At 37.7% G+C, this 14,926-nt stretch overlaps 1 protein-coding gene across 5 annotated transcripts in view; it reads right to left on the bottom strand.

The window, feature by feature from the left end:
* DPH6 (diphthamine biosynthesis 6) overlaps positions 1–14,926 on the bottom strand; it is a 228,052-nt gene that overhangs the window by 14,727 nt on the left and 198,399 nt on the right. For 3 of the 5 annotated variants that reach the window (XM_037834360.1, XM_037834358.1, XM_037834361.1), the window contains one exon: positions 1,660–1,754. The exons of 1 other annotated variant lie outside the window; for it this stretch is intronic. In XM_037834360.1, the coding sequence (XP_037690288.1) occupies positions 1,660–1,754 (95 nt within the window). Of the gene's footprint in view, positions 1–1,659; positions 1,755–8,001; positions 8,158–14,926 lie in introns of all 5 variants that reach the window. One more of the 5 variants, XR_005216488.1, reaches the window with a different exon arrangement.

Here is a 14,926-nt window from a genome sequence, read left to right as displayed (position 1 = left end):
CCCTCCCCGCTACGTGGGATCAGACACCCAGGGGAGTGAATCTCCCTGGCAATGTGGAATATGACTCCCAGGGAGGAATGCAGACTTGGCATTGTGGGATGGAGAACATCTTCTTGACCAAAAGGGGGATGTGAAAGGAAATGAAATAAGCTTCAGTGGCAGAGAGATTCCAAAAGGAGCTGAGAGGTTACTCTGGTGGGCACTCTTACGCACAATTTAGACAACCCTTTTAAGGTTCTAATGAATTGGGGTAGCTGGTGGTAGATACCTGAAACTATCAAACTACAACACAGAACCCATGAATCTCGAAGACAGTTGTATAAAAATGTAGCTTATGAGGGGTGACAATGGGATTGGGAAAGCCTTAAGGACCATACTCCCCTTTCTCTAGTTTATGGATGGATGAGTAGAAAAATAGGGGAAGGAAACAAACAAACAAACAAACAGACAAAGGTACCCAGTGTTCTTTTTTACTTTAATTGCTCTTTTTCACTTTAATTATTATTCTTATTATTTTTGTGTGTGTGCTAATGAAGGTGTCAGGGATTGATTTGGGTGATGAATGTACAACTATGTAACAGTACTGTGAACAATCGAATGTACAATTTGTATGGTATGACTGTGTGGTATGTGAATATATCTCAATAAAATGAAGATTTAAAAAAAAAATCATTGTTAAAATGAGACCTGCTTCATAATGTCACAATGCAATTATTGCAGTCTCAATTTTCAATAGGTTCCTTTGGGCACATAAAATACACAAAATTGCATTGCACTATTGTATCTAATTAAGGGAAATAAAGAAATGAAAATGCAAAAAAAAAAAAAAATCTACCTGGAGTTATCTTAATTTTCTTAGATCACCCCTTCTGTCATTATTAATATGTACAAAGAAGTTGGCTCTTAGTGTTGAAAGTGTTGAAGTTGTCCATTCAACACAGGATTCCAATCTTTTATCAGATGAGGTTTTTGAAATCAAGCATAATTCTGACAATCTTTTCCAAGAAGCACAAAAGCTTAGGAAAAGCAAATAAAGTGCTCTCTTAGCATATGAGAAGAGCTCCATAAATTAGAGCATGGATAATAATGTAACAAACTGAAGAAAGTTCCTGTTTTTTACTACACTAATTTTAAGAATTTATGGCAAAGAAATGACACCATTCACCATAAACTGAATTCATTTAAAAACAAAATTTATATGTAAAAATAACCTCAAATAATTGAAGAGAAATGTTGAGTATTATTCTAAGTTGTTAAAGATAAGGAAAAGGAAAAAGAGTGTGGTGTTAATGGAACCCATAGGCTACTGATGTGGCAGTTTATCAAATGTAGCTGTAATGAAAGATAAATAATACAGGCAATTCACACTTCATGAAAAGATAAAAGTGTCAGTGTGTAGGTACCAGTTTTACTGCAGGCCATAATCAGCAGGTAAACGAAAGTGCAATGTCTAAAAAGTTTATAGCCTTCTATGAAGGCCTCCTCTAGTCAGGTATTGATTTAAGTATTCACATGACTTTACCAGTATTAAACAAATTGAGTGTTTGTGAACTTAGAGGACATGTTCTATTTCTCCCAACAAAAGTTGCCTCAAGCTTAATGTTAAGTTCCTTCCGTCACTTAAATTTAAAGAGTAGGAAGAATGAAATGATATCTTACACAATTATTTTCTTCTTAAATAGAGGGCAATCCAAAGTGAACGTTTCATACTCTCCACCTTCGCCACAAACATGGACTCCATACTTCTCAGAAAGCTGGACATAGGAAAAAAGAAAAAAGGAACAGGAACCTAAAATTAGACAGCAAAAATGCTCACTTAACATATTATTTTATCTCAAAAAATACCCATGCAGGAAATTTTTAATTCCAAAATAGATTGCAAGCTGCAGGAAAATCACTTTATATTTGCCTTTAAAAATGTGTTTAAAGCCATATCAAAAATGTTATCATAAGGTATAGGGTTTTTAGTAATCCCAAGACCCTCACATAAAACTGTAAGGACCAACATTTTTGTGTGTACTGAGAAAACTTGAACTGTAAATTTTAGGAATGACACTTGTGGCAACCTGTGGCCTGAGCAAAACAGGCCTGCAGATCTTTGGTGCACAGCAGTCTACATGACCAAGGCAGCTAAATGTTTAACCTATTGTCTTTGTAAGACAGTAAAGAGAAAAAGGGTAAATTGACCTTAACTTTATGGGAAGCAGGCAAGAGCTGAGAGGCTCTTAGTCTCAAAGAAAGAGCAAAATGTAATTGTTCAGGTGTTATTCTAGTCCTTCCTGCACCACCTCTCAGGTCAGAGTGACCTGTTCCTGCATCTATGCTCCTCCCACCCTTAGGAAGGCCTTTGTCTTAAACCCTTATAAAAGGCTTTCTGTCCTCTTTGCATCACGTGGTCAACTTCCCTGCGAATGCCATGCCTGCCTGGCCTGAGAGAGCCGCCATGATCTCTCCACAACTTCTCACCCGTAAGTAAGCCCTGAATAAAAGTTCATGTATCAGAAAATGCTTGTTGTCTTCTTTGGCCTCTGGACTGGCATGGCCCTCATGGGCTGTGACAACACTAGCTTTAGATTCAACAGGAGGCTAAGGAAGAAAGGTACTCAGGCATTATGTAGTAAATGAGAATATACGTAGCTAAATTATGCCCCCTACCCCTCCACCCCTTTTTATGACCTATTTATGGAGGGGAAAAATACATTGTGTTTAGTTTTTCAGGAACTCAGAGAAATCAACCCAGGGCCTTTCCTAGGGGGGAGGGTGGAGAAGAAGTCACCAATACAGTTATTAAGCCTGAGGTTATTACTATTTGGAATGTTGCAAGGGAATTGAGAACTAGTGAAGTTTCAAAGCTGCAGACAAGACTCAGAAAGGTCTAACTCCAAAAAAGGTTAGGAAACAACATGTAAAGTTGTCTAATCAAACCTGAATTTGAAAGACAAACAAGCAAGCAAACAAACAAAAATCTGTGATTGTCACTTAACATAAGCTATATTATTCAAATAATCCTGATACTGAAAGTATATAATCTCCTATTTGGCTGTTAAATGGTTGGAATTTTACTGGCTGTGGCACAGTTATGAATCTTTCTGCAAATGTATTGAGGCTTTATCACCGTGATCCCATCTTTTCATTCTGAATTTCATAGCTTTCCCTGTTTACAGCCTCTCCTAGCCCAAAGTCTTCATTGGCCAAAGGATGAGTGATTCCTTTGATGTTCTCTGTTACTGCTAGTCCTGGGACTATGACATAAGTCTTCGGTTTTATCTGCAGATATGTATTTATATATTTGGTTATTTTTTTAGTTGCACTACTATTCTGGATCCATTACATTTCAACTATTGACTACGTGCCCTTTGGAATTTCAAGCATGGATCTAAGAGAATTCTACTTCTTTATCCAAGGATCAGTAGTAATGTGAATGACACTGAAATTATATTCCAATAAAGCTTAATAGCAAGAAAAGTGAGAGTAAGAAAACTGGGTGGCATTTTCTATAAGAGTTCACAAGAGCAAGGTAGATAAATATTTACAGTGTTGATCATGAAGTAGAAAACCAACAAGGTAGAATTGTGGAAGGTAGTCCTTATGTGGACAGAAAAAGGGATGAAATTACCATATTAAGCCAGGTTAAATTAATATTGCTTTACAGTAAAAATGCAGGGACAATAACAGGATATGGGTTTCAGAGGTGTTTCCTTATTCTTCCAAATAGCACCCAACCGCTTCTATACTCTGCTGATCTCCCATTTTTCAGTCTTCCCATTTCAATGACTTTTCACCAAGTGAACCTCCTAATATCACTTTTATGGTCAGTTTCTTTATATAGGGAATATACCTTATCAATTATTAGCTTCTTTGTATTAGATAATATTGTTTTCTTGAAGCTTTGCACAATTTCTATAATCCACTAGCAAAGAATAACCAGACATTTTATTAAAGTTGGCATGGCTGTTATCCTACTACTGAAGTAGTTCTATTAATCTCTAGTAAAAATCATGTAGGCTGCTATGTTAAATCAACATATTACCATTATAAAAAGACTAATAATTCCAGCATGGACCCACTAAAAACTGGATATACAACCCAGTGATACTTTCAGTTCACATAAAATATTTTCATAATATTTACTTACACATATATATTGAACAATGATTATTACTAGGCCTTGCTAGATGATGAAAATCCAAAAGTGAACAAGACAATGTCCCTAGTCTCTTGAAGCTTACCAAATACATTGTACTCTATTATTTCAACACCACAAAATAACTATCAAACAATGATGTCACCTTTATAAATAAATGTGATTACTCTCTTCTCCCCTTCTATTACTGATTTGCCCGTATAGTACACAGATTCCAAGTCAAGAAGCCTGGATACAGAATCCAGTGATTTCTATGGCTGAGGAACCAAGAAATCTGACTATGAATCCTGAGAATGTCCTTTGCAGCCCACTAAACTCTAGAGCTTCAAGCTCTAATGTACACAGACACTTGGAGAAGAATCTGTCTTTACTGGCTTACAGTTAGCTGCTCCATGACCTTTCTTTTAAACGTAATTTATGGAGACATATTCACATCTCATACAATCAATACAAAATATACGATCAATGGCTCACAGTATCATCACAATGTTGTGCAATCATCACAATCAATTTTAGAACATTTTCATTACTCCAATAATACTAATATAAAATAAAAATAAAAAGGAAAATCCCCCCCAAACCCAAATATCTCATATCCCTTGTACCACCCTATTGCTGTATTAGTGTGGAGCATTTTTTACTGTTGATGACAGATATTATACTGCTAATTATAGTCCATAGTTTGCAATAGGCACATTTTCTCCCAAATATCCCTCTATTATTCCTTGTAATAGTGACGTACATTTGTTCTAGTTCATAAGAGAACTTTTAAATATCTGTACTGTTAATCAGTCACCAGAAGATTCCCTGTGTTAAACATTCCCAGGTTTTCACCTCTAGCTTTCCTTTTGGTGACATACATGACTCTAAACTACCCCTTTCAACCACATTCACTCACAATTCAGCACTATTTAATATACACACAATAATGTGCTACTGTTAACCTTGTATCCAAACGTTTAAGTTCAAAGTACTTAAACATTCTGCACATATTAAGCAATGGCTCCGCATTCTCTAGCCTCATTCCATATCCTGGTAACCTATATTCTAGACTTATGTCTACTGAGTTTACCTATTACAATTAGTTCTTATTTGTGAAATTATACAATATTTGTACATCTGTGTCTGGCTTATTTCACTCAACATGTCTTCATGGTACATCCATGTTATCGTGTGTATCAGGACTTCATTCCTTTTTACAGCTGTATAATATTCCATTGTATGTATATACCACACTTTATTTATCCATTCATCAGCTGATGGATACTTGGGTTGCTTGCATTTTTTGGCAATTGTGTATAATGCCACTTGAACATTGGTGTGCAAGTGTCTGTTCCCGTCCCTGCTTCCAGATCTTCTGGGTATAAATCAAACAGCAGGATTGCCAGATCAAATGGCAATTCTATACTTAGCTTTCTGAGGAGCTGCCAAACTGTCTTCCACAGCAGCTGTACCATTTTACATTCCCACCAGCAGTGAATAAATGTTCCTGTATCTCCAAGTCCTCTCCAACATTTCTGGTTTCCTGTTTGTTAAATAGTGGCCATTCTTGTAGGTGTGAAGTGACATCTCACTGTGGTTTTGATTTGCATTTCCCTAATAGCTAGTGAAACTGAGCATCTTTTCATGTATTTTTTAGCCATTTGTATTTCTTCTTTTGGAGAAATGTCTATTCATGTCTTTTGCCCATTTTTAAATTGGGCTGTTCATCTTTTTTGTGTTAAGTTGTAGATTTCTTTGTATATTCTAGATATCAAACCCTCATCAGATATGTGGTTTCTAAATATTTTCTCGCATAGTCGGCTACCTTTTCACCCTTTTGACAAAGTCCTTTAAAGCACAGACGTATTCAATTTTGAGGAGGTCCCATTTATCTAGATTTTCTTTTGTTGCTTGTGCTTTGGGTATAAGGTCTAGGAAACAGGAAACAACCTCCTATCACTAGATCTTGAAGATGTTTCCCTATATATTCTTCTAGGAATTTTATGGTGCTGGCTCTTATATTTACGTCTTTGATCCATTTTGAATTAATTTTTGTATATGATGTGAGATAGGGGTCCTCTTTCATTCTTTTGCATATGGAAATCCAGTTCTCCCAATACCGTTTATTGAAGAGATTGTTCTGTTCCATGGCCTTTTGACATCCTGAGAAAATTCCCTCGAAATGGAGCCTATTCTAGTCTTTTGCTAGCTGCTTTCTTTAATGAATCTTCTGTTAAGACATAGCAACCTATTAGAAATCAAAATCCTTGCAGCACAAAGGCATGATGTGTGCATGTGATAGAAAGGGTCAGTTTAGGTAAGTGAAGAATGCACATGTGCACATTCCACAGACATATTTATGATACAGAAACTTCAATTTACTTTTCTAAAACCTGTAGGTCAGTGTTAACTAATACCTACATTGTTCACAGAAAGGAGTGACTTTATTCCTAACATGTCTCAGGTCTCTTGCTTCAACTCAAAACTTGGCAATATTGTACGGTAGCACTAAATCATTACAAACAGTTTTTGCAGTTCTTCTTGGTAAATTCCCTTACCAACATCACAGTAACTCAAAATCTAAATAGTTCATAGCTTTTCTAAAATTTAGTTTCTCACTGAATAATCATGATTCTTTCCATAACTTAATTACGTAAAATAACAATCCATACTGAAAAAAGAGAATAAATATTTTTCAGGTTGTCTTTTTTTAGGTTAAGTCTTGTGCTGGTTTGAATCTTTTAGGTACCCCACAGAAGCCATGTTCTTTTAATCCAATCTTGTGGGGGCAGACCTATTGTGGGACTTTTGATTAGGTTGTTTCCATGAAGATGTGACCCCACCCACTCAAGGTGAGTCTTAATCATCTTTACTGGCATCCTCTGTGACAGGATAAAATGTAGAGACATTTTGGAGACCGCTCAGAGATGCTTAGAAAGAAAACACCCAGAAAACATTTTGGAGACAGCCATTAAAATCAGAACCAGGAGGGAAGCTAAGAGATGAAATCCAAATTTTGCCCCAGAGAAGCTAAGGATCCCCAGATGCTTAAAGAGAAATACCCTGGGAGAAATAAGCAAGAGTGCACAGGAGCTGAGAAAGAGAAGCTTAAGAGAGAGAGAAACTCAGAGACATTTTGGAGAAAGCCATTTTGAAATCAGATCTCAGAAGGACTAGCAGACATCACTATGTACCTTCCCATGTGACAGAGGAATCCCAGATGCCATCGGCCTTTCCTCAGAGAAGGTATCTACCTCTTGATGCCTTAATTTGGACATTTCATGGCCTTAGAACTGTTAAGTTTGAGAACTAATAAACCCCCATTATAAAAGCCAAACCATTTCGGTAATTTGCATTCCAGCAGCTTTTGCAAACTTGAACAGGTCTAATATTCTTAATGATGAAAAATATATTTAATAGTTTCAGTTAGTATGTAAAAAGTAGTAGCAGAGAGTCATTCTCATCATAACAACAAAAATATGACAGATAGGTTACAAAATCATGTATTGCTTTGTTTTACATGCAGAGAGCTGAGAATGCAAAGAATTCTGAATAAACTAAATTACAGCTCAGGATGGGTTTTTCCTAGGTGAGTAAAGATCCATGGCCATTTTCATGGGGAACAATGGGAGGAGAAGCAAACCTCCATAGATAAAGGACTTACATCAGTGTATATAGAAAACAGCCAAATTTTTTACGGCCATCTGTGTACTGCTATGGTAGATTAATAGAGTACTGAGAAGACCTAGATTCAGAGAGAGTCTGTATAGCCTGCTAATCTTTCCCACAGGGACTTAATCAAGTACACCCAGTGGCTACATGCAGAAGGATGTGGCCAGGGCAGAAGAGTGGAGAGATCTTCTGGGATCACCCACCATCAAGTCTTTTCTCTGGGGTTTCACTTCATCAAAGGCTGAGGACAAGCAGGAGAATGGAGAGATTTCTTCCAAGGCTTAGAAATCCAGGGAGGGGATGTGTAGAAGACTGAGAGCAGTAAGCCTTCCAGGAGACACAAAATGCTGATGGCTGGACTGTAAAACAGATGGAAAGGAGAGGAAGAGAGTGAGTGAGAATGAGTAAAAAAGAGAAAGAAAGAGATCTAGACTCACAGGAGCTTAGATCCAAAGCCCTGCTGAAGGGAGAGCCCTGATCTTGGTCTCAAATCATTTGAAACAAATAGCAAACAAATAGTAAAATAGAAATAAAAGCAACTCAGATCAGAGGCAGCTCAACTGGAGATGAAACTGATGGGAATAAGTACTCCACCTAAGTTATCACACACAGGAAGGGATATACATGTCTTTCTCTGGGGTAAATATTATTTACTTCAATCATGACTGTTCTTTTTTATTCAATATCTACCAAAAAATATAAAAATATTGAGAAGTCAAAAAGTGAAAAATGTGTCTCATAATCAAGAAAACAAAACACATAGAAAATAGAAACAGACAAATAAGTTAACCATATATTGGTCTCAGCAGACAAGGAAGTTAAAATATAACTATTATAACTATGTTAAAGGATTTAGAGGAAAAGGTAAACAAAATTTACAAAACAGAGGGTAATTTCAGCAGAGATGGAATACAGGAATAGAAGGACCTAGGTCCAAATCCTGGCTGCAAGGTTTAGGACCTATAGTAAGTTAACTTCTTAACTTGTCTGGAGTTTAGTTTTCCTTATGATGGTGGTGTGACTATTAAAAGAGATCATACATGTAAAGCCCTTAACCTACCATCTGATGCATAGGAAGGACTCAATACATGTTATCTTTTCTCCATTAGTTAGTGTGCCCTTCCCTTTGACCTTTTGTTCCTTTATTTTTATACTCCATTTTTTTTTTTTGGTCTCATGACTGCTACTATATGTCTTACTTCCATGTAAATGACTATCAAATTAAAAACACTAACCACCAAGCTTTTGACAATATATTAGTTCCCTCAAAAAGTGCTTATTGGTTATTTCACTTGGAAGCATTGTTGTTTTAAACCCCAAAACAACGTTCTTGATTTTTCCTCAAAACCCATTCTTCCTGCTCAATTCCCTATTTCCATAATAGTTCAATCAAGCCTGAAATATTGGGGTACAACTTAACTTCTTTTTCTTTTTTATGATTTCCAATTTTGATTTATTTAAGCACAAGGAAACAACCAAATGAAGAATCCTTTTGGAGTTTTATGCAATCATCTACAGATGTCTTCTAATTTTTTTTTTAATTTTATTTTGAAATAAATTCAAACTTACAGGAACAGTTGCAAAAACAATACAAACCCCATACACAGAACTCCAGCATACCCCAACCCCCCTCCCCCGATACCCCGATCCACCAACTTGAACGTCCTGTCACACCACCATTTCTTTCTTTCCCTCCCTCCTTCCCTATCTATCATTCATCATCTATTGCTCTGTCTTCTGAACATATGAGAGCAAGTTGCACACATTCTTGAACAAACAATATAATTCACATATACATTTCCCATGAACAAGAACATGCTTTTATGCAATCCCATTAAGCGCAGCTAAGAAGTACAAGAGATTCAACATTGATACAAAGCTTACATTCTATATTTCCTTTTTTTCTTTTCTTATGTCCCAACTGTGTCCCTTTGAGCCTCCTCTCCTCCATCCTCAGATCCCATCCAGGAACATCCTTGGCATTTAATTGTCATTATCTATTTAGACTGTCTTTTTTTTTTTCAATTGTGGAAACATATATGCAGCCTAAATCTTTCCCATTCCAACCCCTCCCTAGCATTCCATTAGTGGGATTAATCACATTTAGAACGTTGCAATGCCATCACCTTCCCACCATCCATTAATAGAAATTTCCCTTCACCCCAAACAGAAACCCTACACTCATTACTTAATTCCCCATTGCCCTTTCCCCCACTTCTCGTAACCCATACTCTACTTTTCATCTCTATGATCATATTCTCTGATACTTTCTTTGTGTCTACCACGGGGCTTATATTTAATATCTTAAATCTATAACAATCTTGTTTTTCTTTGATACCAACTTAACTTCAAGAGGACACATAAACTATGTTCCTCTACTCCTCTATTCCCCCACCTTTATGTAGTTCTTGTCAAAAATTACCTATTTTACATTGAGTCCAAAACCACTGATTTATCATTAGAGTTTATGTATTTCAGATCCTGTAGGAAGTAAATAGTGGAGTTACAAATCAAAAATACAGTAGTATTGGTATTTATATTTACCATGTGATCTTTACTGGAAATCTTTATTTCTTCATGTGGTTTCAGTCAATTGTTTAGTGTCCCTTCCTTTCAGCCTGCAAAATTCCCTTTAGCATTTCTTATAGGACTGATCTACTGGTGATGAAGTCCCTCAACTTTCGATTATCCGGGAATGTTTTCATCTCCCTCTCATTTTTACCCTCCAGGTGTTTGCGAATTTTCTAAGTCTCTGATGATTACTGACTTCTATTTGTATTCCATTGTGGTCAGAGAATGTACTTTTAATAAATTCAAAAAAAATTTTTTTTAATTTATTGAGGCTTGTTTTATGTCTCAGCACATGGTCTATTCTGGAGAAGGATCCATGATCACTAAAGAATAATGTGTGTCCTGGTGATTTGGGATGTAAAGTTTTATATATGTCTGTTAAATTTCTCTATATCTCTCTCTCCTTTCTTTGTTTCTCTGTTGGTAGGGCTCCCTTTAGTATCTGAAGTCGGGCAGGTCTTTTATTAGCAAAATCTCCCAGCATTTGTTTGTGAAAAATTTAAGCTCTCCCTCAAATTTGAAGGAGAGTTTTGCTGGATAAAGTATTCTTAGTTGGAAATTTTTCTCTCTCAGAATTTTAAATATGTCATGCCACTGCCTTCTCACCTCCATGGTGGCCGCTGAGTAGTCACTGCTTAGTCTTATGTTGTTTCCTTTGTATGTGGTGAATTGCTTTTCTCTTGCTGCTTTCAGAACTTGCTCCTTCTCTTCGGTATTTGACAGTCTGATCAGAATACATCTTGGAGTGGGTTTATTTGGATTTATTCCATTTGGAGTTTGCTGGGCATTTATGCTTTGTGCAATTATATTGTATAGAAGGTTTGGGAAGTTTTCCCCAACAATTTCTTTGAATACTCTTTCTAGACCTTTACCCTTCTCTTCCCCTCCTGGGACACCAATGAGTCTTAAATTTGGATGCTTTATTTTATCTATCATAACCCTGAGATCCATTTCGATTTTTTCGATTTTTTTCCCCCATTCTTTCTTTTTTCATCTTCCATTCTCTGGTCCTCGAGGAGGCTGAGTCATTGTTCACCTTCCTCTAATCTTGTATTATGAGTATCCAGAGTCTTTTTAATTTGGCCAACAGTTTCTTTTATTTCTATAAGATCATCTTTTTTTTATTTACTCTTGCAATTTCTTCTTTATGCTCTTCTAGGGTCTTCTTCATGTCCTTTACATCCTGCGCCATGCTCTTCTTCATGTCCTTTATATCTTGTGCCATGCTCTCATTGTTTGTCTTTAGTTCTTTGATTAACTGCGCCAAGCACTGTGTCTCTTCTGATCTTCTGATTTGGGTGTTTGGGTTTGGGTTATTCATATTGTCTGGTTTTATCATATGCTTTAAAATTTTCTGTTGTTTTTGGCCTCTTGGCATTTGGTTTACTTGATAGGGCTCTTTCTGGATGTAAAAAATACCAGTCTCTAATTGGTCAGATCTACAGCTTGGTGGCATACACTTTCTCTAACTAACCAGCAGATGGTGTCCGCGAGTCATCTATTCCCCTCAAGTCAGTTCTCCCCAACTTTGCCCTTGTGGTGTGTGGGGATCTGATTCTTGTGGGGTTCAATTGGTGCACTAAGTTTGGGTGTGTTGTTGGTGCTGTCTGCCCTGAATGTGGGGAGTGTGTCTGGGTGGTTAGGGAGGCAGGGCAGCTTTAATAATCAAACCTCCCAGGTGTTCCTGGAGATTTAAGGCTGTTGCAAGAGTCTAAGCCTTCATTTCAGTCTTGCCACAGATTGTCTCTGCTGCTGACCCACAAGTCCTTGGTATTGGCATAGGGTCTCTGGGATTTCCGAGTGGTCCCCCTTCTCAGCTGTGCTCTTCCAGGACCTCTGCTGAGGGAAGGCTGTGCCACATCACAAGTTCGCGCTGGCCCTCCAGGGAAGCCCTGGGCCGCCAGGCCGTGCAGGGATGTTCGCAGCCTGCTGCAAAGATAGGTGAATGATGGAGTGTTAATTTCCTGCTTTTCACACAGCTCTGCCTTCCCAGCTCCAGAACAATTAGCTGTGGGTGCACTAAAGGCCACTGTCCACAGCCTATATTGTGGCATGTGCTGCGGGAAATACTCCTCGTCACACTGGGACCTTTGGCACGGCTCTGGGCTATGGCTCCGGCCCCAGGCAGGAGTGTCCCCTGCCCGCCGGGGAGATGGCTGCAAAGGGGCGTGGTTTCTTTCTCCTTTTGGCTCACTTCTGCCCCCCTGGCCCCGAGACAATCAGCAGCAGGTGGAGGATGGGCTATCCTCCACGCCAGATACCGAGGTGTTGGCACAGCCCGCTCCTGCTGTGCTTCACTGCGTGGTTCTCACCGCTGTACCCGTAGCCGCTCCCGGGTTTTTTTTCCAAAAAGAACTAGTCCGTCTCCAAACGCCAACCCACGGTTTCCCCACACCACAGTGTGGCCGCTGGACTTTCAGCCAGCTCACTCACTCATTTCAGAATGCAGACTCCTGGTTTCATCAAATGCACAGTCCCTGTGCATTTAGCAGACCTTGTCCGGCTGGTGCATTGCTGAAACTGGTGTTCTGGGTCACTTTCTCGCTTTTATATAGTATTTTTCAAGGAGGTGATTTTTTGCCCTGTCTTACCTAGCTGCCTTCTTAGGTTCTCTCCTCACAACTTAACTTCTTCTTTTCCTTCTGCCTCAGAGCTTATAGTTTTTAAATTTAATTCATTCATTCATGAATAGCAAACATTCACTAAGTACTTACTAACTACTTAAAATTATGCCTAAGAGTCACCATAAGAGAATTTCTTTTGTTGCTCAGATGTGGCCTCTCTAAGCCCACTTAGCAGGTAAACTCACTGCCCTCCCCCGCCACATGGGACATGACTCCTAGGGGTATAAATCTCCCTGGCAACATTGGACATGACTTCTGGAAATGAGCCTGGACCCAGCATCGTAAGCTTGAGAAAGCCTTCTGGACCAAAAAGTGGAAGAAAAATGAAACAAAATAAAGTTTCAGTCGCTGAGAGATTTCAAATGGAATCAAGAGATCACTCTGAAGGTTATTCTCATGCGTTATAGAGATCCCTTTTTAGTTTTTAGTATATTGGAATAGCAAGAAAAAAATACCTGCAACTGTTGAACTGCAACCCAGTAGCCTTGATTGTTGAAGATGGCTGTATAACTATATAGCTTATACGATGTGACCATGTGATTGTGACAACCTTGCAGTTCACACTCCCTTCATCCAGTGTATGGACAGATGAGTAGGAAAATGGGGACAAAAAGTAAATTAATAATAGGAAGTGTAGGAGGAGTATGGGATGTTTTGGTTGTTCTATTTTTCTTTTAATTTTATTCCTAGTTTTATTATTTGGAGTAAGGAAAATGTTCAAAAATTGATTGTGGGGAAGAATGCACAACTATATGATGATACTGTGAACAGTTAATTCACTCTACACTTTGGCTGATTTTATTGTATGTGAATATATCTCAATAAAACTGCATTAAAAAAAGAATAATATGCTGCTGCTTTCTAACCAGTTGATTTATTTTAAATAAAACAATAAGATCATTTTTTACTTAATTCCATAATATATAATTTTCATCGTATAAAAGCATGTTCATTACTTCATACATATATAAATTGTGCTATGTTCTATTTTAGATAAAATTTTTAAAGAGGGTGAACATTGGTTTGCTATCTAACTATTGTTAAGTTTTTTAAAAAACAAAAACATTTAAACAGATGAGACTGACATGAATTATTCCATGGTTTATAAGAATGACTTGAAGACTGAGCATTTTAAGAGTAAGTTATTGGTAAATGAAAAGAAATTCACTTATATAAATGTATTTTGGGGGAGATATTTATTTATGTAGGTAAATAATTCATATTCATAATAATTTCATTTGATTGCCACCAATTATTTAACTAGAACGTTTAAGCACTGTATGATTTCCCTGTTTAATTTTTTATCCCTTTAAAAAATTCTGATTATAATTATACGAATTTATTATTAAATAAAGAATTTTCTTCTTTGAAATGGGCTTCATTTACCTATAGGTCATTATACAATTGAAAAAGAAAAGCCAAATCAAATCGCACTTCCTTGCTCCTTATCTGTGCCGGTTTGAAACTGTTATGGACCCCAGAGGAGCTGTGATCTTTTAATCCAATCTTCTTGGGTGGAACCTTTTAAGTGAATGTTTCCATGGAGATGGGAGACACCCAACTGTGGTTGAGACCTTTGATTAAATTATTTCCATGGAGGTGTGGACCCACCCATTTAGGGTGGGTCTTGATTAGTTCATGGGAGTACTTAAGAGAGCTCAAGAGCCGACACAGACACTGATGCTTGGGGTTGCTTGGAGATGCAGACATAAGGATGTCTGGAGATGCTAAGCTAAGAGACGAAGCCCAGAATTTGCCCTGGAGAAGCTCAGAGAGGACTCTCAGATGCTTAGAGAGAAATGTCCCAGTAGAACCAAGCAGAGAGCTGAGAGAATCTAAGACAAACAGAAGCTCAGAGACATTCTGAAGAAAGGTATTTTGAAATGCAACCCAGAGGAATGTATCAGTAGACAGGAGCCACAGGCCTTCCCAG

Source organism: Choloepus didactylus, chromosome 4 (assembly GCF_015220235.1).
Source record: "Choloepus didactylus isolate mChoDid1 chromosome 4, mChoDid1.pri, whole genome shotgun sequence".
NCBI classification, from domain to species: domain Eukaryota; kingdom Metazoa; phylum Chordata; class Mammalia; order Pilosa; family Megalonychidae; genus Choloepus; species Choloepus didactylus.
The sequence above is the reverse complement of the archived record's forward strand: the minus strand, read 5'-3'. Positions and strand labels throughout refer to the sequence as shown.